The 24420-nt window shown below is 37.6% G+C and overlaps 1 protein-coding gene across 3 annotated transcripts in view; it reads left to right on the plus strand.

Moving 5' to 3' along the window:
- The window catches only part of LOC120770916 (calbindin-32), a 250288-nt gene that overhangs the window by 41701 nt on the left and 184167 nt on the right, over positions 1 to 24420 (plus strand). For 2 of the 3 annotated variants that reach the window (XM_040098610.1, XM_040098612.1), the window contains exons 2-4: positions 94 to 376; positions 552 to 637; positions 4302 to 4391. In XM_040098610.1, coding sequence (XP_039954544.1) covers positions 199 to 376; positions 552 to 637; positions 4302 to 4391 — 354 coding nt within the window. In that variant the 5' untranslated portion in view covers positions 94 to 198. Of the gene's footprint in view, positions 1 to 79; positions 377 to 551; positions 638 to 4301; positions 4392 to 24420 lie in introns of all 3 variants that reach the window. The other variant, XM_040098611.1, reaches the window with a different exon arrangement.

Raw genomic sequence — 24420 nt, forward strand, 5'->3', positions numbered from 1 at the left:
TTCTGACACATTGAAGCTCCTTTAAACAAATTAAACCTTTAACACATATTATATATACGAATCTTCTCTATAATTACAGCTCTTTATTTTTAGCCAAGTTCAGCCAAAACACGTTACACACGCTGTGTAACTCGCGTCATAAGAGAAGAAGTAGTTATTTTTAAAACAGTAGTCAGCTAATTACACATATTCTAAGTTATGGAGTCACCCAGTGCAGCTACCGCTTCAGCCGCTGCCGCCGCAGCTGCTGCAAAACGCGTACAAATCGAGAAGGCCCATAATTTCATGCGTCAATACCGTGATCCGGAATCGCGCGAATTGAAAAAATTGTCAGCTAATCAATTTATGGATGTGTGGGCACATTACGACAAAGATGGTGAGTACCTGGTGACAATAATGAAAAAGTTGGCAATTAAGCCGTGCGACTAAATTGTAATGAATGACTGTAAAATTATTTTAAATATTGAATATGAAAAATATTTTAAAATTCTGTAACTTCTACACATACTGTATTATTTCATATCAAATTCTGTATTTGTACATTCCTACAGGTAACGGTTACATTGAAGGCACAGAATTGGATGGCTTCCTGCGCGAATTCGTCTCGAGTGCAAATGCCACCGATATCAGTCCAGAAGTAAGTTCTTTCATAAATCAACTGTAAATTTATTAACAATTTTGACAATTGCATTTTATTTATTTTTTTGAGAAGCATTATAATCAAAACTTTATTTGTATATTTTTAGTTATTTTTAATTTTTAGGCACTAGAAATGAAAGCTCCTGATTCTTTCTCCATTTTAAAATAAGGCTATAACTACACCTAACGCAAACATTAGAATTGCTTATATGTACTTTAACTGCAAAAATATATTTATTTAGTAGGCTACGCGAAAACTGCAGGGTTTTCCAATAATATTTATACAATTATGTTTTGAAAATACATTCGTGAAATGGTCTCCACGACTTCTTTTGCAGGAACGAATTCGATGAATCCAATTTTCGTGTACTGTTTACACTAACTCAAGCCGAATGTCATGAATAGCACGTTCAATATGGACTTCTAAAGTTTGAAGGGAATCTTGTTTCTTGCTAAAGACTAATATCTTCAAATAACCCTACAAGAAGCAGTCCACTGGTGTTACGTCACAAATTTTGGAGGCCTTTCAATATCACAATTTCTTGAAGCAATCACATCTCCAAACTTTTCTCGCAACTGTTCAGTTGTTAACGTGCTTTGTGGCACGTAGCCTCGTCTTGTTGAACCAGATGTTGGCAGGATTAACTTCTTGCAATTACGTCCTGGACGTTGTTCGCCATCAACGAGTTCTTGATCGTCTTTGAATAATTTGTACCAATCAAAAACAATTGCTCTCGAAAAACTATTTTCCAACTTTCTGAACGTTTCGGCACTAGAAAATTTGATTCCATACACAAAATTTGTTGGATAATTTCTTCTTCTTCTTAATTGGCGTAGACACCGCTTACGCGATTATAGCCGAGTTAACAACAGCGCACCAGTCGTTTCTTTTTTTCGCTACGTGGCGCCAATTGGATATTCCAAGAGAAGCCAGGTCCTTCTCCACTTGGTCCTTCCAACGGAGTGGAGGTCTTCCTCTTTCTCTGCATCCCCCGGCGGGTATTGCGTCGAGTACTTTCAGAGCTGGAGTGTTTTCATCCATCCGGACAACATGACCTAGCCAGCGTAGCCGCTGTCTTCTAATTCGCTGAACTATGTCAATGTCGTCGTATATCTCGTACAGCTCATCGTTCCATCGAAGGCGATATTCGCCGTGGGCAATGCGCAAAGGACCATAAATCTTTCGCAGAATTTTTCTCTCGAAAACTCGTAACGTCGACTCATCGGTTGCTGTCATCGCCCAAGCCTCTGCACCATCCGTCCACCTCTGCAGGACGGGAATTATGAGCGACTTATAGAGTTTAGCTTTTGTTCGTCGAGAGAGGACTTTACTTTTCAATTGCCTACTCAGTCCGAAGTAGCACCTGTTGGCAAGAGCAATCCTGCGTTGGATTTCCAGGCTGACATTGTTGGTGGTGATTACGCTGGTTCCAAGATAGACGAAATTATCTACAACTTCAAAGTTATGACTGTCAACAGTGACGTGAGAGCCAAGTCGCGAGTGCGACGACTGTTTGTTTGATGACAGGAGATATTTCGTCTTGCCCTCGTTCACTGCCTGACCCATTTGTTTTGCTTCCTTGTCCAGTCTGGAGAAAGCAGAACTAACGGCGCGGGTGTTAAGGTCGATGATATCAATATCATCGGCATACGCCAGCAGCTGTACACTCTTATAGAAGATGGTACCTTCCCTATTTAATTCTGCAGCTCGAACTAATTTCTCCAGAAGCAGGTTGAAGAAGTCGCACGATAGGGAGTCGCCTTGTCTGAAACCTCGTTTGGTATCGAACGGTTCGGAGAGGTCCTTCCCGATCCTGACGGAGCTTTTGGTGTTACTCAACGTCAGTTTACACAGCCGTATTAGTTTTGCGGGGATACCAAATTCAGACAACGCGGCATAAAGGCAGCTCCTTTTCGTGCTGTCGAAAGCAGCTTTGAAATCGACGAAGAGGTGGTGTGTGTCGATTCTCCTTTCACGGGTCTTTTCCAAGATTTGGCGCATGGTGAATATCTGGTCGGTTGTTGATTTTCCAGGTCTGAAGCCACACTGATAAGGTCCAATCAGTTTGTTGACGGTGGGCTTTAATCTTTCACACAATACGCTCGATAGAACCTTATATGCGATGTTGAGGAGGCTAATCCCACGGTAGTTGGCGCATATTGTGGGGTCTCCTTTTTTATGGATTGGGCATAGCACACTTAAATTCCAATCGTTGGGCATGCTTTCGTCCGACCATATTTTACAAAGAAGCTGATGCATGCTCCTTATCAGTTCCTCGCCGCCGTGTTTGTTTCTGTAAGCCGTCGAATTTTTTCGTAGAATTTTCGAGCATTACCCCTGTCGGCCAGCTTATCAAGCTCTTCGTACTCACGCATTTCGATCTCTTTCTTTTTCTGTCTACAAATGCGTCTCGCTTCCCTCTTCAACTCTCGGTATCTATCCCATCCCGCATGTGTAGTGGTCGATCGTAACGTTGCGAGGTAGGCAGCCTGTTTTCTCTCCGCTGCGACACGGCACTCCTCGTTCGGCTGTCTGTTGTGATTGCAGCTTCTCGATAATAATTTCACTCATCGTAAAAATCGCCAAATGCTCTGTAGGTAATTCAGAAAGGCAAGCGTATACTAAACACTAATGATTATTTTGATGTGGCATTTGGCCCAGATTTCACTGATAGTCAACTTAGAAAATAAAAAATTTCGACGTAGGAGTTTTTGCGCGAAATTTAAATTAAAAAATCACACTGTTGTTTGTTTAGAATGATAAATGAACAGCATGACGAGCAGAGTCGATTTAGCCAGGTCCGACTATCTGTATATACGCGAACTGAGGAGTTAGGCTTTTCAGATATCGACTTGAAATTTTGCACACCTCTCCAAGAATATTTTCTTTTGTCGCCGATATCTCAAAACTATTGCATTTAGCTGCCATACAAACAAACCGATCCAACTTAACTAACTTTTTAATTAGACAAGATATCTTTACCGAATTTGACAAGGATGACAAAGCTACAATCTGCGAAGAAATTGTTCAGATCGGGGCACTACAACATATAGTTGCAATACGAGAAAGTAGCGTACAATGAAATCTGCTTAAAAAATAAATTTGCTATGCACCTTCGAAATACATAATAATATTGTATTAAGAAAAGGATTATCTCAAAATTTAGCGTACTCTGCGTAAAAAATATTGTTTCTACAAAGAAAAGCTGTTATTACTCCATACCAATTCGCTTTAGAATAAATTTCGCATAATTTAAAATGGTAATGCAGGCTTCTTTACTATGAATATACATATTTAAACATTTTTGCGGATAGAAATCTCGCTTATTTCCATAAATACAGCTTAAACTTAGAAATTCAGATAAAAAATTACAAACGCACAGGAAGAAAAAGCGAAACTCTACCAAACGCTCAAGCACTCAGCATTTTTTTGCCACTCAAGCCTGATGGCGGCGTAGAAGCCGGCGCTTTCAGTTGCTTAACAGCATTGCCACTTTATCATACTTTAAGCCCGCATTGATTTCTATGCCCTACGCTGCGTCACACATTTTCAAGTATCCTTTCACAATACATACATACTTCTGGCTTTGTTATAACGATTGGTGTATTTGTGTGCACTTTCTCAACTTCTTTTTCTTTCGCTTTATTTTTTCCATTTTTAGGCTGTCACCGACACAATGCTTGAGGAGCTGAAATCGTGTTTCATGGAGGCTTACGATGATAATCAGGATGGCAAAATCGACATTAGAGAGGTAAGTGAAGTGAAGAAGTGAAGAAATTATAAAGATTTGAAGTGAGTAAGCGTTGAATGAAGGTCTTTGAGGCAGATAGCAAGTAAAAAGGTTATATGGAAAGAAATTTACAAAGGCTGGCAAAAAGTTAAAGAGAAAGAATTTGTGCGTAATGAAGGTTGAAATGCGGGGACGAAAGGCGCGCTGCCACTTGTAAACATATTTGTCTTCCTTATGCGGCTGAAAATGGAGCTACCTTCTTTCCTATTTATTTCGCAGATTAATCAAAGCGGGTTTTTATTGTTTCTGAAAGCAATTTTTTGTTTTGTTTAGCGCAATCACTTTGATGTCGCATGCAAATTGATTGTCGCATGAAAGTGTTTTTTTAGGACTTTGTCCGTTTTTTGCTTAAGAAGTTGCCGCAATGAATCGAAATAATTTAAGTGTTCACGTGTGTACACATTCGAACCATTTTCTCTGCATAATCGACGCAAACGTCCAGCGGCCAAAACACACGTATGCGTTGCTGACTGCTCGAAAATGTAGCACGAAGAAGGTATTGAAAGGTACACCGAAAATGTGTAACTGTTATAGTCCACTTGTTAACTGATCAAAAGTGTACAGTGCACATAGTAGTATCCTATAGGTAAAACGTAAGCATGAACATGGCGCTGGTACATTTGCAAGCAAAACAAGTAGAAGTTACTCATACGCCGAGCAGTGCTTTGCCTTTCTTAAGAATTAATGGATTAAGTGAAGTGCGTACAAAGCAAATCATAGACAGCTGTATTTTTCTACGGTCTATGTATATACTATTACACATTTGCTTAAATATACTCTCTGTGTTTATTTATCAGCTTACTGTGAAAAGCTTTAGCAGCATTAGAGTTGACATGTCAAAAAACAAAATGCAAATCGTATGCATTTTTTTATTGAAGAAATTATAATAATTAAAGAAATATTATTTTATTATTGTTTAATAATATGCAGGAGAATATATATTTTTTAAAGAAATAACTTTTTGTTCAAATTCTTTTTTATTTAAATACTTGCTGACCCCGCAGCCGTTGTCCTGCGTGAAATTATGTGTTTTGAAATGAAAAGACAAAAATTTATACTGTGTTGATAGTCATTTATTTGTGATTTTTCTAAATTTTTTTCAAAGTAACGCAGCTTGATAAACAACATTTTTTGGTTTCTGTTCCGGTGCGCAAATGTACAGGGAAGATGATTTTCCAACTCGTGAGCACGCCACGTATATCTGGCCGTGTGAAAAATATAGCATTTGAATCTTGCAGTTCAAGTCAACAACATAGGTATTTTTGGCAGCTAAAATTACGCACTCAAGGAATCGAACTTATGATAATTTGGCCAAGGTTGGGATAAACATTCGTGATGAGTTCATCTTTCGTGAATTGATAAACGGCAGCTGGAATTGATATCAAACCACCGGAAGTATCAACCGGAATTGAGCCATTTCCAATTATTAGCGTATACGATGTAAAATGTCTTCGGCAATGCCATTTTTGCTCGTATCCCGTAATTGACGCGGATTTGAAGGCTGATATGTCGAAATGATCAATGCGAAAAGTGTGCGAACTTCACTTGCGTTCTAAGTGGCTATCGCATCGTCCATCGTTTGATTCCAGTGATTTTTATTTTCCAGCAATAGTAATTGCTGGCTTGCTTCTCCAAAACTTGCACACACCGTACCATTCACAGTACGCAATGACTCAAATGAAATTGAACCGCGTACATTAATGAAAAGCAACCGAAGGTAGAAACAATCGTCGTTTTTCGTGCGGATTGTGTAAATTCGTCCTAATGCATTAGTTGAGAACACACCTGGATGTCCATCTACTGGTCGGCCTTGCTTTCTGCGTAACTATTTCTTCTATTTTTTCGACAATGTATTCCATGTATAATATCAAGGCATTTCCGAAGAGAGCAATGTTCTCGCCAACGGATCACTGACGAAAGTTGAGAAAAAACTCATCGATGTTAATTTTGTTGCTGCCGGTGTTTCCACTGGCTGTGCTGTATTCTCAGGGCTGAAATATACTCTTTGGCCATTCTCCAAATTATCTGCGAGACGCACAACAGTCGGAAAACGTTCATGAATTGCAAAATAAATATCATACAAAGCGCCAATAGACCAATAACCGCCATGTTGCTTCCTTTGGTGACATACTTACAAACGTATTTTATCGATTTCACCAAACTGCAATACTCAGCATTGATATGAGTTTTGAATGTGAATTAGACAATAGTGGTGAATATTCGCTCTTCTAAATTGAACGCTGAATGTTCTGCCATTGTTGTCTGGTGAGCGACGCCGATAAAGTGGAAATCCATCATTTCCAGTTTGCGTTTTCGAAAGAAAACCACCTGGATAGTGTTTCGTTTATTTATAGTCAGACATACAAACCGAAGTGGGATTATAGTGCCCGCAAAGTCCATGAATCATATTGGTTTTCACCACTTTGTATAATACTGGATTTTTCTCTGGATCAGGAATTTCCGCAGAAATGATTGCATCAATTTTAACTGGTGTAACCACCATCCACCAGCCAAAGTAGAAGAAGCGGCTAACCTTTTTATTGTCGCTCAACAGAAAACATCCAGCATCTAACAGCACATTCCTTCAAGATAAAGCCCATAAAACATCGTAACTGTTGGTGTTGCTGTGACATCGTGCCGATCATAACATATGGCATCGCATCCTGGGAGTACTCGGTCATGTGCCTTGGGCTGCTAATGTATGTTGATGCCAAAAAGAATGCCGACCGATATTAGCGCGACCTCTTCATGGCTTCGTATCAAATTTCAATCTGTAATTGATTACTTTGTGTGAACTATTTTTTCTTTTGAATAGCCGGAATAAAGAAAGCAAACGACAAATTTGAACGATTCAAATAATTGGAAAACAAAACAAAAAAAATTTAAAAAGAAAAACATTTTGTAAGAAAAAACTTTTTGGAATGCCTAATTTTGCGACTTTTCCTCACGAAGAGCATACATTTTTTTTATATTTCTAAACCTTCCCGATCCACAGCGAACAACCTCTGAAAATTTCATTAAGATTGGTTCAGACATTCATTCATTTATATGGGAACTTAATAAAATAAATACATTATTGGAATTTTCAGCAGCAAACTTTTTTGAAAGGAATGATAAAACTTTTAGTTCACCGAGATGTCACCGAGATCACGAGCTTCAATTTCAGGCATCAAATAGTCGGTTATTACGGCGCAATAACCGTCGCCATTGACGGTTACGTTTTCACCGGCATCAGTTTTGAAGAAATATGGACCCGGACCCCGGACACCGGTACCATAGGGTGAAGCGATGTCGCTTGGGAAGGTCGGGCGGCTTTAGTTCTTGCACTAGTTGTATTTTGTTTTGAAGTAAAATGTGCCAAGTTGTTCCATATGTCAATCGGAGTTGCTGCGAACAGTGCCAAATCGAATCTTCACTCTCTTCGTGTACACTCTCAAGTACGGCTGTTATATTTTCTTCACTGCCTACCACCGTGGTCTATTCAGACGAATATTATCCAATAATAAGGGCTGGGTTTCAAGATGGGCGATGGTGTTGGGAATACTTTGCTCAGTAGGCCGATTATGTTGACCATAAGTTGATCGAAGCGCATGAAAGACATTCTTTACAGAATGTGAATTTTCATAATAAAGTTAAACGATTTGCAAACATTGTTCAGGGGCAAGTCTTTCCATGAGGTAATGCCAAACAATACTGAACAAAAATAACATGAGAACTTAATACGTCTCATGCGTGATCTGTCGAAAAAAGGATTTTGAAAATAGTATCTTTATTTCACCCAATCATTCGTTATTTATTTTTAATAAGTACATTAAAAAATATACAATTCAGAAAAAAGTAGACAACTTGTGGTTAAAGTAGGCGATTTATTATCTGATGAAAAACAAGGGCTGGTGTACCACAGGGCAATGCCTTAGGCCCAACTCTGCACATCACATATACAGCAGACCTTCCAACAGCTAATAATTCAATTGACTTAAAATTTTGCAGATGACACAACTTTAGTGAGCCGTAACTGATGCCACATTATAGTACCAAGATTTTAAACGGGGCACATAAGCTCTGTCGAAGAATAGCTACCCAACTGGCGTATAAATGTGAATGAAAATAAAGCCGATTTGGATGTATGGCATTCAACTGTGGGGTAACCCACTGGCTAATGCTTCAGTACGTCTAATCAGAAAAATATTATTTTGAAAACTGCATTATTTGAAAATTTTTAAATCATGTTTGATAATTTAATTCGATCACATCGTTGTTTAACATATCAATATGCCGATACATATCCATTGTAACTTGCAAAAGTCTGTCGTCACACTAGCAATCAAATATCATTCAACAAATGTGACAACTTTGCCCTTTAATATTCTTACATTTACATATACTTCAACACATTTTTTTTGCTGTTAAAGTAAATAATTGTATTTAGTTTTTTCAAACCTTTTTCCGCCCACTTCAGCACACTCCACCAATAATAACACATTTGCATTGCGTGAATAAATCCGCAATCAATCAAACAGAAGCGTCCTCTAACATTCTTTTATTGTTGTATTGACTAAAAGAAAGGCGTTGAAATTATTTATTTATTTGATTTTCAATGGTGACCTTTTTTGTGTACGTGATGACTCTGTTTGCGAGTGAGTTGTGGACAATATGTGATGGAGGATAATATGTGGGTTAAGTGCACACGACATACATAAAAATAATTTCTTATCCAAATATGGGTGTGACAAAGAACATAGTACAAAGGAAGCGGCTTCCATAAGAAAATAGTTTTTTCTTAGTTTGTTACACTGGGTATAGCACTTTTCTCGTTATATTTTCACATTCCGGTTGTGAACGAGGACAATATGAAATATCTTCTGTCCTCAAACAAGAAGTCGTCGCGACTTGGCTCGCACGTCACTGTTGACAGTCATAACTTTGCAGACGTAGATGATTTCGTCTATCTTAGAACCAGCATCGATACTGACAACAACATCAGCATTGATATCCAACGTAGAATCACTCTCGCCAACAGGTGCTGCTTTCGACTGAGAAGGCAATTGAAAACAACGATCAAACTCTATAAGCCCCTCATCTTTCCCGTCCTGCTATATGGTGCGGAGGCATGGACGATGACAACATCTGATGAGTTGGCCTTAGGAGTGTTCGAGAGAAAAGTTTGGCGGAAGATTTATGATCTTTAACGCATTGGCAATGGCGAATACCTCAGTCGATGAACGATGAGCTGTATGAAATATACGACGACATTGTCATGTTGTTCGGGTGGAAGAGCACTGCAGCTTCAAAGGTTTTCGATTCAATAACCGCTGCTGGAAACAGAGGAAGGGCTGCACTTCATTGGAGAGGTGACCAGGAGGAGAAGGATCTGGCTGCACTCGGTATCTGAAATTTGCGCTAAATAGCAAAAAAAAACATGACTGTAGCGCTTTTGTTAATTCGGCTATAGCCACATAAGCGGTGTGTATGCCAGTAAAGAAGAAGAAGAATTTCTCAGTGTATAGACAATTCTTGACAATTGTGACTCGTAGAAGCCAACAATCAAGTGCTACTCAAAGCTCAAAATAATTTTCTCTTTGTCTTTCGCTCTAATGAAAAGAGTCTGAGAGGTGATTTGTCAAAAGCGGATTGTTTTACTCTCTGTTCAAAGCTCTTCCTCTGATTTTAAGATTGATATTCATTCGCACTATGTTATGCGTGACTAAGCCTTTTAGTACCAACATGAAATCGTTTTCATCCTTAAACATATTTTTTTCAAATATATTTCTTGTTGACATCACAAGTACTAACCTTTATTTCATTCGTATACTATCTCTAAAATCATCTAAATATAATTTTAATTTTAAAATCTGTAATATAGTGAATATTTGGTCAGAAACAACTTTTTATCTCCAGTGATAAAGTCAATAAGTTTGTTGATATACATAAGTGATATAAACAGTGGCGTAGCTACAACTTCGGGCGCCCGGGGCCAAGGATGTTCTGCCACCCCCCTACCAACAAGTTTCATAAGGTGGTTCGAACAAAAGTGAATTTTTACAAAATATCTTCGATATTAAGTATATAAAATTTAGGAACTAGAAGCCACGCAAATTCTGAAGTTCCAAAATTCTCACAATACGGTTTTTGAGGAAATTGATAGTAAATTTACAAGACATCTTATTAAAAGCCATATAAAAAACCAATTTTCGCCCTATATCTTGTACAGTTTTGACACAATTTGTAGGTATTTTTGCCCGAATTGGAGTTTTTAAATACAATTTTTGACAATTTGGAAAAATAAAAGTATTTGTTACATTCAAAGCATAGGGTAACTGTGAGAGTGACACGTCGCTAGACAAAGCTAGAAAAGTGCATCTTTAAGTTCTATTACTATTTTTAAGAAAGATATAAGCCAAAAGATATAAGACAAATTCAAAGACTGAAGAGTATTCGAGTAAAAATTAATATTTTTCATTGTTATTCAGATTATTACATTGTGAGTGTACAACTCTTACTCTTTTATAATAAATTTAGTAAAAAAAAATTTGGAAGTATTTTTCTGAATATTAAAAAACAGCGAAGATCGTTTTGCCGCCCCCAAGACGTTGCGCCCTAGCTACGCCACTGGATATAAAAAAGCTGAGATAATTACGTTTATACTTCATTTAGAAAGCTTAGTCGTCAGACTATAGGAGTCCACGTTGTTCTCGTTCCTTTTTCGTGGTACTTTTGCTACTAGGGCTTTTTGGTAGCTAGGTAAGGATTTTACCTAATTCTATTAATTAGAGAAATGTTGGCAGTGAAACACATAAATCGTCCTTTTGAATTTTTCTGTAAGTCACGGCATATTTCTCTAAAATTTTTTGACACTGTTTCAGACGTCTAACATATCAACCTCTACGTAGCCTGAAAGAGTACAAATGTTTAGTTTAAATATCGAAAAAAAATGTAATCGGTTATTAACTAAAAGGGGAGTACTATATACAAAATGATAAATAATAGTAATAGTAATAAAAAATAGTAACGCATTTAAATTATACCCATTTGTAACAAGTAGATTCCAATCCACTCAAAAATAAATTTCATAACTTAAAAGTTCGCTTTTGAATTTTGTGAACATGAGCCAAATATCAAAATATATTCGACCAAATTAATTTAGGGCCAAGGCATCAGAGCAGCAGACCATGTTAACACAACCACAATGCACTAAATCAAAAAAGTTACAAGAAAAACCAACAAAACAAGTAACACAGCAGAAATCTTTGCACGCACAGTGTGCCAAGAAAGTGTATGACAAACAAGATGTCAAAGTGACAGCTGCATACAAAATGCATTGTGTTGACTGTCAGACTGACGGGCGAACAAAGAAATAAATCGCGCGGCTGCCAACGAAAAAACAGCGCGGATGAGAGGGAAAATGAAACCGATGTGGAAAGCAAGAAAATGGCTTAGGAGCAATAAAAAGCGTGTTGGTTGCAAACTTTGTTGCTTTATTTGTAATTCGCTGGCAGCAACAAGTCTGCTGGCAAAATTTTGGCTATAATATACATATATACAATGTATTATGGTGAGATTAGGGTAGGCTATCAAGTACATAGTAAATTCACATGTTTGGTATTTGGGTCGTAAAGTTGAAAAGCATGACTTATATACTATCGCAACATATTGCAACAACGCATAATAGTTTTGTTCGCTTAACGGTTGTTTGTATTATCGGAAATGTGTTATCGGAAATTAATGGAGACAGTTATAGTTTTACATATGTACGTATAAATGATCCGGATGCATCGTGTCATCAATAAGAACTCCGAGTAAATTTCTTTCCATCGGTCCATCTGCCTGTTCATCAGCCCGTGTAAGCGATGACTTAAATAAAAATTCATAAAAATCGGTGTAAAAATGGACAATGGAAGTGGGAAGCCCAAATTAAAAGGAAATACTATACTTCGGGAACTACTTGATCAATTAATGTGTGCCATTATAGTGACGTCCATACGTTACATTTTGATAATGGAGCATACAACATTTGATTACAACCAAAATTAGCTCTTCCTTACTTCTTCGTTTACCTTAGTCGCTTACATGGTAACCCATCTGAGAAAGAAATCATATCTAAATTTTAATTGAAAAAAGGAAGAAGCTTAAGGCAAGTGGAAAGTTTTCGAAATCGACAACTTAAGCACCATCCTAATGTATTTTAAACTTTATTTCAACTACAATTGTAGTTGTGTGCGTGCATCTTTGCGTGAGCACATGCAATTGTTCGCACGCTCTGCACTTGCGTTTTGACTTTTCTGCGCCACTCATTACTCAACAGTTTGCAGTTGTGTCTGTTATGCTTTCCCTTCGCCCAACTTTATACGGTTTTTCTCTTTCGGCTGCGCCCAGCTGCACGCACACACTTGTGGTTGTGGCTGCGGCTTTGCTTGTGGTTCTTGTGCCACAGTTGCCACATGTGTCTTTGACGCATTACACGTGTCACTTTTAATTAGTGCGCCCTCGAGCACGAGCATGTGTATGTGTGTGTGATGCAGACGGTGATGAACAGTAATGAGGTGAATATGATTTTATTTATTGCTTTCAAGTGATTTGATGCGTAGATTTTGAATTTAAAATTTCACAGCCATTGTGAGTAAGAATTATTGTTTGACATGAGTGGAAAATAAATTTTTGTGCGTCAACGCACCATTCCTCCGAACCTGTCGCCACTGTTAATTATAAATTGTTAGGAAAGTTAGATAAGTACAGAAATAATTATAGCTATCATAGATTTTGCTTATTATCTTTTTTAACATGTGGTGTGTGTCTTTGATAATATTTCATATAGGTGTATTGGAACCTGCGAAGCTAAATAGCTTTCATAAGCAGCGGCTTTGTTTACAGTTTTACATAAGAAAAAACTTCAGTTGAACTCGCTTTTTGCTGAAAGTATATTTTTTTAAGAAGCGTAGATTTTTACTAATTTTAAATTAGGTTTAGTTAAGTGTCGAACCACTGTATGATAGTCACGAACTTAACCTAGACGTTTCTACTTTTATGTCTCTCGGAGAGAGTAAATAATTTTTACATTTTTTTGTTACAAAAAATTAATAAAGCTCCTCAAAAAATTGTAATCGATATTAAAAATATTTGCAAAGTCTTATTCATTCTCGAATAGTTAGGGTATGAGCTTATTCAAGGGGGTATTTTGATAATTTTTGTTATTGTATTCACAATTTATTTCAATTTATATAATTAATTATTTTTTAAAAGTATGGACCATTGTCACGAATATGCGATATATAATTTGAACATTATTCATTGCAGCCTGAAGGGTTGAAATCGGAATTGGATTTCTAGTTTTCTTTTGTACACCGATTGCTTGACTTAACCCCGTAAAAAAGTCTGGGGCAGTTAGGTCAGGGGACCTTGGGGTCAGCGAAAAGGCGAGTTCCTTGATTTTAATTTGTTTTCAAATTTTCATTGGAGCTCAGCAATTACCGGCCTGGCTATGTGTGCAGTTGCTCCATCTTGCTGGAACCAAACGATATTGAAAGGGATACGTTTTAGGTGCATTTATGGCTATAAAATCTCATACAACATCTTTAAATAACGGCGCCCGTTGTCAGTTACTGTTACACTGTTTTATTCAAAGAGGTATGACCCAACAATATACCTTGAGGAAACTGCGCACAACACAGTGACTCGTTCTGGTTGAAGTTCCGTCTCGTGGATTGTATCTGGATTTCATTCACTCCATATACGGCAATTGTTGCCTCATCAGACATAAACAGGCAATTTATCAAGTTATTATCTTTTTCGGTCGTTTCAATCATATTTTGGCAAAATTCCAGACGAATATGCAAATCTAGAGGTTTTAACCGGCTTGTTATTTGAACTTTGTATGAAAACAGTTATACGTCTATACGTTGTATTGACCGTCTGCTATCTCCAAGTTGCGCCGATAAGTTGCAATTTGAAACTTTTGGATTTGCCGGACGCGTATCTTCGCTACAATAAGATAATGATCCAAGTCGATGTTAGGTCCTCGGAGCGTACGCATGCCAAGGAAACTGGAAAATTGTAGGCATGTCTTCCATCTATCACAGCATGATCTATCTGGTTTCGAACTTTTCGAACTGGAGACGGCCAATTAGCTTAGTAAATTTTCCTATGCTGGAATCTAGTACTACAGACAACAATTTTTAGGGCCCTGCCTTAATCCATTTGGAGATGTTTCATCATGGAGGCAAATTTACCGCCCATTGTGCCAAAAATATCTTCTTTGCCCACCCTGGCGTTAAAGTCGCCAAGCACGATTTTGATATCGTGGCGGGGGCAGCTCTCATAGGTGCACTCCAGCCGTTCATAAAAGGCATCTTTGATCATATCGTATTTCTCTTCCATCGGGGCGTGGACGCAAATCAGTGTTATGTTGAAAAATTTTGCTCTGATGCGGATTGTGGTATTTGCCACTTCAACATATGACCACCAAATAAATTTTCTATTTCCCCGGTATAAAGACTAAACATTATTTTGCCAGTATTCTAATAAATATGGTACACTCATCAGTAGCTAACAACTATTACCTTCAGCAGAAATTTTGATATTAGCAATCATAAAGTGCAAAGAGAGGATCAAATGTCTTATGGAGCCGCAGCGTCTAACTTTAAAGCGACCTTTTTGTACATTACTGTCAAACGTGTTTTTAAACTTTTTAATACATTTTTCTAGTGGAGAGAAATACAGCACAAAATGTAGAATTTCTGGTAGCTCGCTAGTTATTACTGCTTGCTTTGTGCTTCAACTGCCGTTACATTATTCATAAAGGACTAGCTACGCGTTCTGGTGATTCAATTTTATTACACGTTTTTCAAACTAAATAACTTACTACAAAATTGCAATTTACAACAAAGCAGCAGAGCAGTTGCCCTTAGCTGCATTTACTCACTGAAAAGAAAAACTAACAGTATTGTGTGTAACTTCAAGTTAACCCTGACCAGAGTGGCGGCATGCCTTGGCTTCGTTCTGTTTCCGTTAATTTATTTGCTTCAGTTTTCCCTTCAAAGTGGCCAATGATAGCAATTCCAAAATTTATACCCATGTACAACAAGTTGCATAATAAAATATATAGTTAAGCTTACCTAAAGTATGAAGGAATTGAGATAAATATAGATTTTAGATATCAAAATAAATTTGGAAGAATCGAGTGTTACTCGACAAAGTAAAAGCAGTGATATTATATTTCTATAGATATTTGATTTGGTTAGTTTTAAAAAATGGCTAGTATGTATTAAGCCTACATAGATCTATATAACTGGTCCATTGAAGGCACACTAAAACTGGTAAAGAAGTAGGCACATAAGAAAAAATAGAGTAACCAATATGGAAACATGGTGAAACTCCCGATTCAAGTAAACACAGTGAGTAGAGTTCACAACGTTAGGAATTTCTATCAACTGATTCACTGATTCACAACACGCAAAATTAATATCCGTACATCTGTATAAACTGACGTTTAGCGTATTAACAAAAGCTCCGCCAGTATCGGGACGGAGCTTCTCCAAGCCGTTCGATACCAAACGAGGACTCAAACGAGGCGACTACCAATCGCGCCATTAGTTCTGCTTTCTCTAGGTTGGACAAAGAAGCAAAGCAATTGAGTCTGGTAGTGAACGAGGGTAGGACGAAATATCTCCTGTCATCAAACAAACACTCGTTGTACTCGCGACTTGGCTCCCACGTCACTGTTGACAGTCATACCTTCGATGACGTAGATAATTTCGTCTATCTTGGAACCAGCAAACACAAATCAAAACATCAGCCTCGAAATCCAATACAGAATAACTCTTGCCAACAGGTGCTACTTCGGACTATGTAGGCAATTGAGAAGTAAAGAGGACTTCACTCGACGAAACAAAAATCAAACTCCTGCTATATGGTGCAGAGGCATGTACGATGGCAACATCTGATGAGTCAGCGTTACGAGCTTTCGAGGGAAAGGTTTTGCGAAAGATTTATGGTCCTTTGCGCATTGTCAATGGTGAATACCGCAGTCAATGGAACGATGAGCTGTACGAGATATACTACGATATTGACATAGTTCAACGAATTAAAAGACAGTGGCTACGCCGGTTAGATCATGTTGTCCGTATGGACGAAAATATTCCTGCTCTGATAGTGTTCGATGCAGTACTTGCCGGGAGAAGCAGAGGAAGAAGATGAAGACCCCCATTCGGTTAGAAAGACCAGGTAGAGAAGGACTTGGCTTCCCTTGGAATCTTCAATTGGCGAAAAGGAAGAACTCGGCTATAACCGCGTAAGTGCTATCTATGCCAATTAAAAAAGAAGATTCACAACAAAATCTATAAAGTCTTTGTCATAACCCATATTATGGACGAAGCCCTTGGAACTAAGATTGATTAGTAGAAGTTAAAAAAAAGTTGGTATACAATTTAGTTTCTAAATAATTTTTAAACAAATAAACTAAAAAAAACTCCAAACTGTCTTTAAATCAAGGCTATAAAAAATCTATCAAGTTTTAAATTTACTTCAGAACCGAAAATATTGTTGGATAAAACCAAAGAAATGCGCTTCCAACCGTAGTAAGTTCTGCCTTGGTTACGGTTTTTGCGAAACTTCTTTTGACAGCCAATGTGTTGCATTTTAAAATTCCATCATGCGAAACTTTAGCACTGTAAGCAGCTGTAAGTTGGCTGTCAGTCGGCGTTATTGTAACGCCTGGCGCTACTAAATGCTGAAAAATTCAAATTATTGTTTCTTTTTCCACCCTACCAAGTGCATCTTTTTCTTGTGTAACAACTTTTTTGTTGAACTTTTGCAGCTCCTTCGTGTATTCGTTTCTCGCACCCTAAATACTTTTTTTCATTACCGCTGCCGCACTTTTCGCAACTTACTTCTTACTTCAACACCATGGCAATTCAACTCCCCGCTGTACGCTGAGTAACCTTTCGCTATTGTATGGCTGCATATCCTGTTTTGGCCTTGAATGGCTCACAATGCGTCAGCTCAGCTGCATGCTGGCATCCATACGACTGACTTCTGTTTTCACAGCCACTTTCTTAAGGGCAAATTCGCAAAGTTTGACAATATGTCGACGTATTTCCGCTAAATGCGCGGCTGCTATGACGTTGCGGTTTCCTCACCAAAGTTGCCGCTCAGATTTAAATGCATATGCAAATTTTTTATCACGCACATTTGGAAGCACACACATACTATATAGTACATATATATAAAGACGGTTGAGTAGCAGAGGAAAGCAGTGATAGCTGCGAAATTTGCTTTTGACTACTCTTAAACGTTGGCGGAATTTTAATTTTCTTCCGCTGTCATAAGAAATTGAATTCCGTTTTGGAATGTGCGCTTATTGGACGCCTGTGGTAATCATTAACCACAGTTAATGCGGTGAATTTGTTATCAAAGTGGTAGCATAATCTTTTTTTTTTTTGTTGGATTAAAAACTTAAGACTAAAGTGAGAAATAATGGAAATTAATACATATTTAAAATTGAGTTTTAAATATTTAATTATTTTAAGTATTTGTTAGAACACTTTATAAAATTTTTTGATCTTTGTTTAATTTCCTAGTACGAATAAGGTCGAGAACACATTCAAATGAGAATAGTTTAGTATCTAAAAACATATATAATTCAAATATATGTATATTTTGACGGAACCCACAGTTTTTTATAGTAGAAGGAAGTATCGGAAGCCGGAGTGCGGAACTTTAATCCGGTAAACCTAACCTACTTCCTTCTCATGTCTCTCCCATCGGAACACTGAACTAAGTATTACTTCATGGGAGAGAAAAATACATTTAAATGTCATGACAACATTTGTATGTGTAGCTTCTAAACCACCCCTTACCACTGAGTTTTTGGGTTATGTAGAAATCCAGGTACCCATGTTGTCTCTATATCCATGTATGTCTGGAATCAGTCAACGAAAACATAGAGGGCGATTTTTTTTTGGTTAACAAGAAGAAATAAAACGCATATTACTTAATTTTATGGCATAGAATTTATACAACGAAATGTTTGCATTATGTTTTATTTATGACTTTGGGTAAGTGACTGCTGCGAATGGTTCGAATAAATTTCAGCTTAGAGGCCAAATTTTCGACCACTTTTTGCAGAAATTAGCAATTACGCGCCGGATATTCTAATCCAAGTCGACAATCGTCTCAGACATATCTGCGTACACAAGAGACTTTACATAACCTCACAAATTAATCCAGCTGTGTGAAATTCGAGAATTTTGAATAACATGTCACAGGCGCCCGACGCGATATAATGCGCTCAACTAAAGTTTTCTTCAATAAATTGATTGTGTCTTGTTGAAACCAAAGGTCGTACACATTATCATCTTCCAATTCAGATACGAAAAAGTCATTAAACATGACTACATAACGTTCCCTCATTGACTGTAACATTACGCAAAATCTTCCGTAAAGGCGGTAGGTACAGCTCTAATCTTTGCGCGTGATTGCGAATGGACTTATACGGGTATCTTCGATACTGTGCTCCACAGCAACAATAGTGTCTTCAGTATGCACTGTACGCATATGAGGATGCGTATTATTAACTAGGGTAAACGTGGTGCAAAAGTGATTCGTGGTTGTTCAATGGTGATGTTTAAAGATGAATTAAAAAGTATATCTCCTCTTATAACCAAGAAAGAGGAAGAGCAGTAAGCCAATTTGAAACAAATATGGAAGAGGTTTTGGGTAACCAAACATTTTATACTGTTGCAACTTGCAAGAATTAAAGCCAGTGAAGTATATACCTTCAAGTACATAAGGCTTGTTAGGTATGTATATGGGGTTTAGGTCAACACGGTCTTTCAATTTTATTAAGATAACGCATATATTGACCGATATAAGCGGTATGAAATCATCCTGAAGTTCAAAAATCTTTATGTTAGGTATATGGGGGCTAAGGGGCTAAGGGAAGTATTGAGCAGATTCAACCCATTTGTACCACATAGATATACTACTATCAGGAAAGGATTCTCTCTGAATTTCAATTTTATATCTTATACATTACGTGGCGGTGGTCCTACGTAGGTTGTTATATATATTTCTGGCCTAATAATGAAAATAGGCATATTTATCAACGAAAATGTTTTTTTTTTTTTCATACGCGTAGATCCATGATTCCTGTGACGATCTTATAAACGTCTTTTGAAGCACCGCGATCGTATTTTTTCAGCATATTGTTACACCAATCCACACGAGCCTTTTTTTGAGCGATTGCCAAATTGTGCGGGATCCAACGAGAACAAACCTTTTTTACGGCCAGGTGTTCATGCAATATCGAATGTAAGCTGGCGGTAGAAATGCATAGGCAGGCCTCTATCTGAAGGTATGTTACATGACGGTCTTGCCTTATCAGTTCACGTACGGGATCGATGTTTTCTGGAACAATGGCTGTTTTTGGACGGCCTTCACGGGATTCGTCTTTGAGCGAGCGTCGGCCACGATTGAATTCGTTGTACCAGTTTTTCACAGTGCTATAGGATGGTGCTTCATAGCCATACCAAGATTTTAGTTCATCGATGCACTCTTGTCGTGATAATCCACGTCGAAAGTTGAGAAAAATGATCGCACGAAAATGTTCACGAGTTAATTCCATTTTTTTGGCCGAGATGAAATTTTTAATTCCCTTTAAATAAAACAATTCACGATTAAATGACAAAACGTTCTGAGTGATGTTATGCTAAAAAATGTCAAACTTTCCAATGGAAATGTCAGATTGCACCTGGCAACACTTAGTGTTGCCCTAGGCCAGAATATATGTATATAGCAGCCCTCGTATTACCGCAATACACGAACTCGTTCTGTTTTTTTTTTGCCAAGGAACACTCATACCAATTTTCATCAAGATATATCAATTTTTATTCAACTCACAGCTAGCATGGACGGACGGACTAAACGAGAGACTGTCACCCCGATTTCAACTCGTCTAGTCATCCTGATTATTTATATATACATAACCCTTATCTATCACAATTAAGTTTAGGTGATATACGTATATGTACAACCGTTAGGTGAACAAAACCTTACACTTTACTCTTCTTTACGACTAAATAGAAAAACTAAGAACATAGTCAAGCTTAAAGTAACTATCCAATCTTTACTAAAGTAACATGTTTTTATTTAAGGCTCTTTTCAAGGTAAACAATAACTTAAACTTGGTTATGGAAGAGAATTTTATATTGCTATACAGCAGTATAAAATTGTATAATTGTATAATGGTGCCTTAGTTTAGTTAAGTATAGGGTAACCGACTAATATTTAGAAATAAAAATGGCGGTTTATCAGAATATTTAATACTAGTAGATAACTCCATGTACCATGCCAATTCAGAGAAGAGGATCTCATTTAGGTGATGAGATGTGAACATTGGCTGTTTCGCTGAGCCAACTCCATGTGTATGTTGTGCTGCATTTTATTTCCTGATATTGATTTCCCTCTCTGATCTCTGAACTGGATCCTCTCAAACTAAAAACCCAAACAGAATTCGTTAAAGTAATATTAAATCTAGTAAATTAGGAATAAGCAGAATACATTTTTCGATAAAATGTAGGTTTCTCGAAAAAAATCGAGTTTTGACCAACATTTTGGCCATAAATTGTTTAAAAAAAAATATTTATCAGTGAGAAAAAATCTTGGATTAATTACTGAAAAATATATTTAAGAAGCTCGTGTTAATTGAATATGTTAATAATTGAAGACCAATCTGTTGAGCCGTTTTCGAGTAATGTTGGTCACCGAGTTTGAAAACACCATTTTGAGAAATACGCGTTTAAAGTTTGCAATGAACTTTTAAGCACTCTAAAAGACCATTTCAAATTTGCTTGTAACTTCCAAAATATATACCGAAATGGAACGGAATTTTCTGTGTGTATTCTTGAATATATGTACATTAAGAAAATAAAATTAAAAAAGTCGATTTTTTGCAAATTCTAACTGTATATAAACCCTTAACCGTAGCCGAGTGTTCTATTGCTTGGTTAGTGCTAACAGCGCACTTTTTCCTTAGATAGAAGCCTGAAAGACCATTGACTTAAAATTGAAAGTTATGCTACAAAATTAATTCTTTTATTTCTATCTCAAAGTGATTTATGCGAATGCCAACAAGTGCACTAATTAAAATTTTGGCTTCACACACATGCATAGCTGTTATATAATGAAAATGCCACAATTATATTCAACTGCACAAGTCACAAGCATACAAACATAACCATGTGTTATATAATTCGACGAATTTTCAACTTTCCGTTTACTCGGTTTTACCTCCGAGCAATTAAACAGACGCTACACAGCGACAACTGTTTTACGCCTCAAAATATGCAAGGCAAAAGGTGTGTGTTTTAAATTCTAGCTGCATGAGTTAAAGTGATGACAGCCATAAGTTTCAAAATTTATATGCTTTTTACTACAACAGATTACCAGTTGTTTGAGTGTACACCTATACTCGTATATAGCTGCGGTTAGTACCTATAGCTGGAATGATTTTCTATTGAAGTTATGAAATTTACGATGATGTTATTGTAGTTGCTATAGGCTTCGCTAATTGAAATTAATTTGGCATTGCGTTGCCACATATATGCAATTTCAATTAACTGTAATTTCCTCGTAGACGGTTGGTATATTTGATTCAAAGTACGAAGAGTTCGAAAAACCAATTTCCGCTTGATCAACTCCGCACAAAAGTTTGCATCTAAATATAATTGCAAGAAATTCCGTTTTCTCAAATGTGCAAATGCCGGAGGAGACATAGCATTTATTTGTGGGATTATTTAATGAGCATTATCTTTGATTTTATGCTTTAACAGGGTGATAGGTCAGGTATTTAAAAATAAGAAGAAGAATGAAGCTGCTGATTATGCGGAGTAATTGATGATTACTTTAGACTTTGTAAAGGGTGATGAATTTCGAAGTTTCCTACCTTTTTAAATACAGAAACTTCAAATTTAAAAGAGAATGTTTTTTTTCATTCGAAAGAATATTCTTTAGCATTAATTTTTTGATGATTATCTCTTTCAAATGTTGGCCGCGATTGCGTCTCAGATGGTTCATCCGTTGAGTTCAATTTTCCATCATTCATTCGAGCATTTCGACTGGTAGATGGCGAATGACAAGCATAATGATTTGCTCCAAGGCCTGAATCGAAGCGGGATAGTCCGCATAGACTGTAGACTTTACATATCTTAGAGAAAAAATTCTAACGGTGTGATATCCCATGATCTTGCTGTCCAACCGATCGGCCTAAAACGTGGTATCATCTGCTCACCGAAGTTTTTTCTCAATAAATCCATAGATCGATACGATGTGCGGGAATTGGCGCCGTCTGGTTGAAACCAAATGTCACAGAGAATACGGGGTTTAATTTGAGGCATAGTCGGTTGCCATGACTCGATAACGGTCGCCATTCATCGAGTTCATTCGAACTCACCTACAAAATTTTTTAAGAAATATGGACCGACGATTCCACCGGTCCACAAACCACACCAAACCCTGTTTTTTCTGGATGAAATGGCAGCTCTTAATCTCTTGAGGTTGCTTTTTGCCCCAATTCCGATAATTTTGCTTGTCTACATACCCATTGAACCAGAAACGAGTCTAATCGCTGAACAAAATTTGACTCGGAAAAGTCGGAGATTTTTGGAAGCCCATAGAGCGAAGCGATGTCGCTTGAGGAGATCGAATGGCTTCAGGTCTTGTACAAGCTGCATTTTGTGCGCTCTCAACTTAAGATATTGACATAAAATGTGCCAAGTAGTTCCATACGTAAGTCGAGTTACTGCGACTCTTCACCGTTTTCGTGTACACTTTCAGCTATGGCTGCTATACAGGGTCCATCACTCGAAGTGTTACCAACTTCAGGCCGTTCGCGCAGCTGTCGCACTGGAATTAGCTGTTTATAAATTTGCTGAATGACAGTTCGGAGTATTGTTCACAAGTGTACAAAAGCGGTTTACCAAAAGTGATCGGCTATAGAATTCAAACGTAATAGTGTGATTGCTTTATAGTTAGCTGGAAAATCACAGCCAGTAATTGTTCGTGAGCTCAAACACCTTAATGTGAATAAAGTTTTAGCATGTTGGTAGCATCGTAAAATGCCATGGAGGTCGTCATCAAAAGACTGCAACGTCATGTGAGATGGTTCAGAAAGTGAAGAAGCGACTTGAGCGAAATCCACGACAAAATGCCAATCAAATGGCTAAAGAACTGATAATATCCGACGCATATTGAAAAATGGGTTCAAGGTCAAGCCTTACAAGTTCCAAGTAAGACTTGAGAGAGCGAAGTTGCTTCGCTTGGCCGAAGGCGGACAAATTCCGAACATTGTGTTTTCTGACGAAAAAATTTTTCCAATTGAGCAATTCGAGGCTGCCTTGAAGCCGTGGGCAAACAAACATTTCGGTCGCAAACCATGGACGTTTCAACAAGACTCAGCACCGACTCACAAAGCGTGAGTGAACCAAGAATGGCTGAAAAATAACGTTCCGTACTTCCTTGGGACCACACAATGGCTCACCAGATGCGAATCCAATGGATTATTCTCTCTATGCCATTTTGGAAAGCAAGGTCCGAAGAAAAAAATACGCCAGTCTGGAGATGCTGAAGAAAGCCATTGTCCGTGAGTGGGCCAAAATACCGGCAAGTCGCATTCGGGCAGCTCAAGTATCAAGGCCATAGTTAAGGCGAAAGGTGGTCATATCGAGCAAAAGTGAATTGGTCCTGAATTTATGATTATTCTCACACTTTTTGTACTTTAAAATAAATCAAAATAATTTTTCAAACCGAATTTATCGCTTTTTTAATTTGTTACACTTCGAGGACCCTGTATTTTCTTCACTGCATGCTGGACATGGTATATTCGGTCGAATATTATCCAATAATGATTGCTGAGTCTCAAGATGGATGATGGAGTTGCGAGTAGTGCGCTCAGTAGATTATGTTGACCATTAGTTGAGGAAATCGCGAAACACATTCTTTA

Source organism: Bactrocera tryoni, chromosome 3, assembly GCF_016617805.1.
Source record: "Bactrocera tryoni isolate S06 chromosome 3, CSIRO_BtryS06_freeze2, whole genome shotgun sequence".
In the NCBI taxonomy this organism is placed as follows: Eukaryota; Metazoa; Arthropoda; class Insecta; order Diptera; family Tephritidae; genus Bactrocera; species Bactrocera tryoni.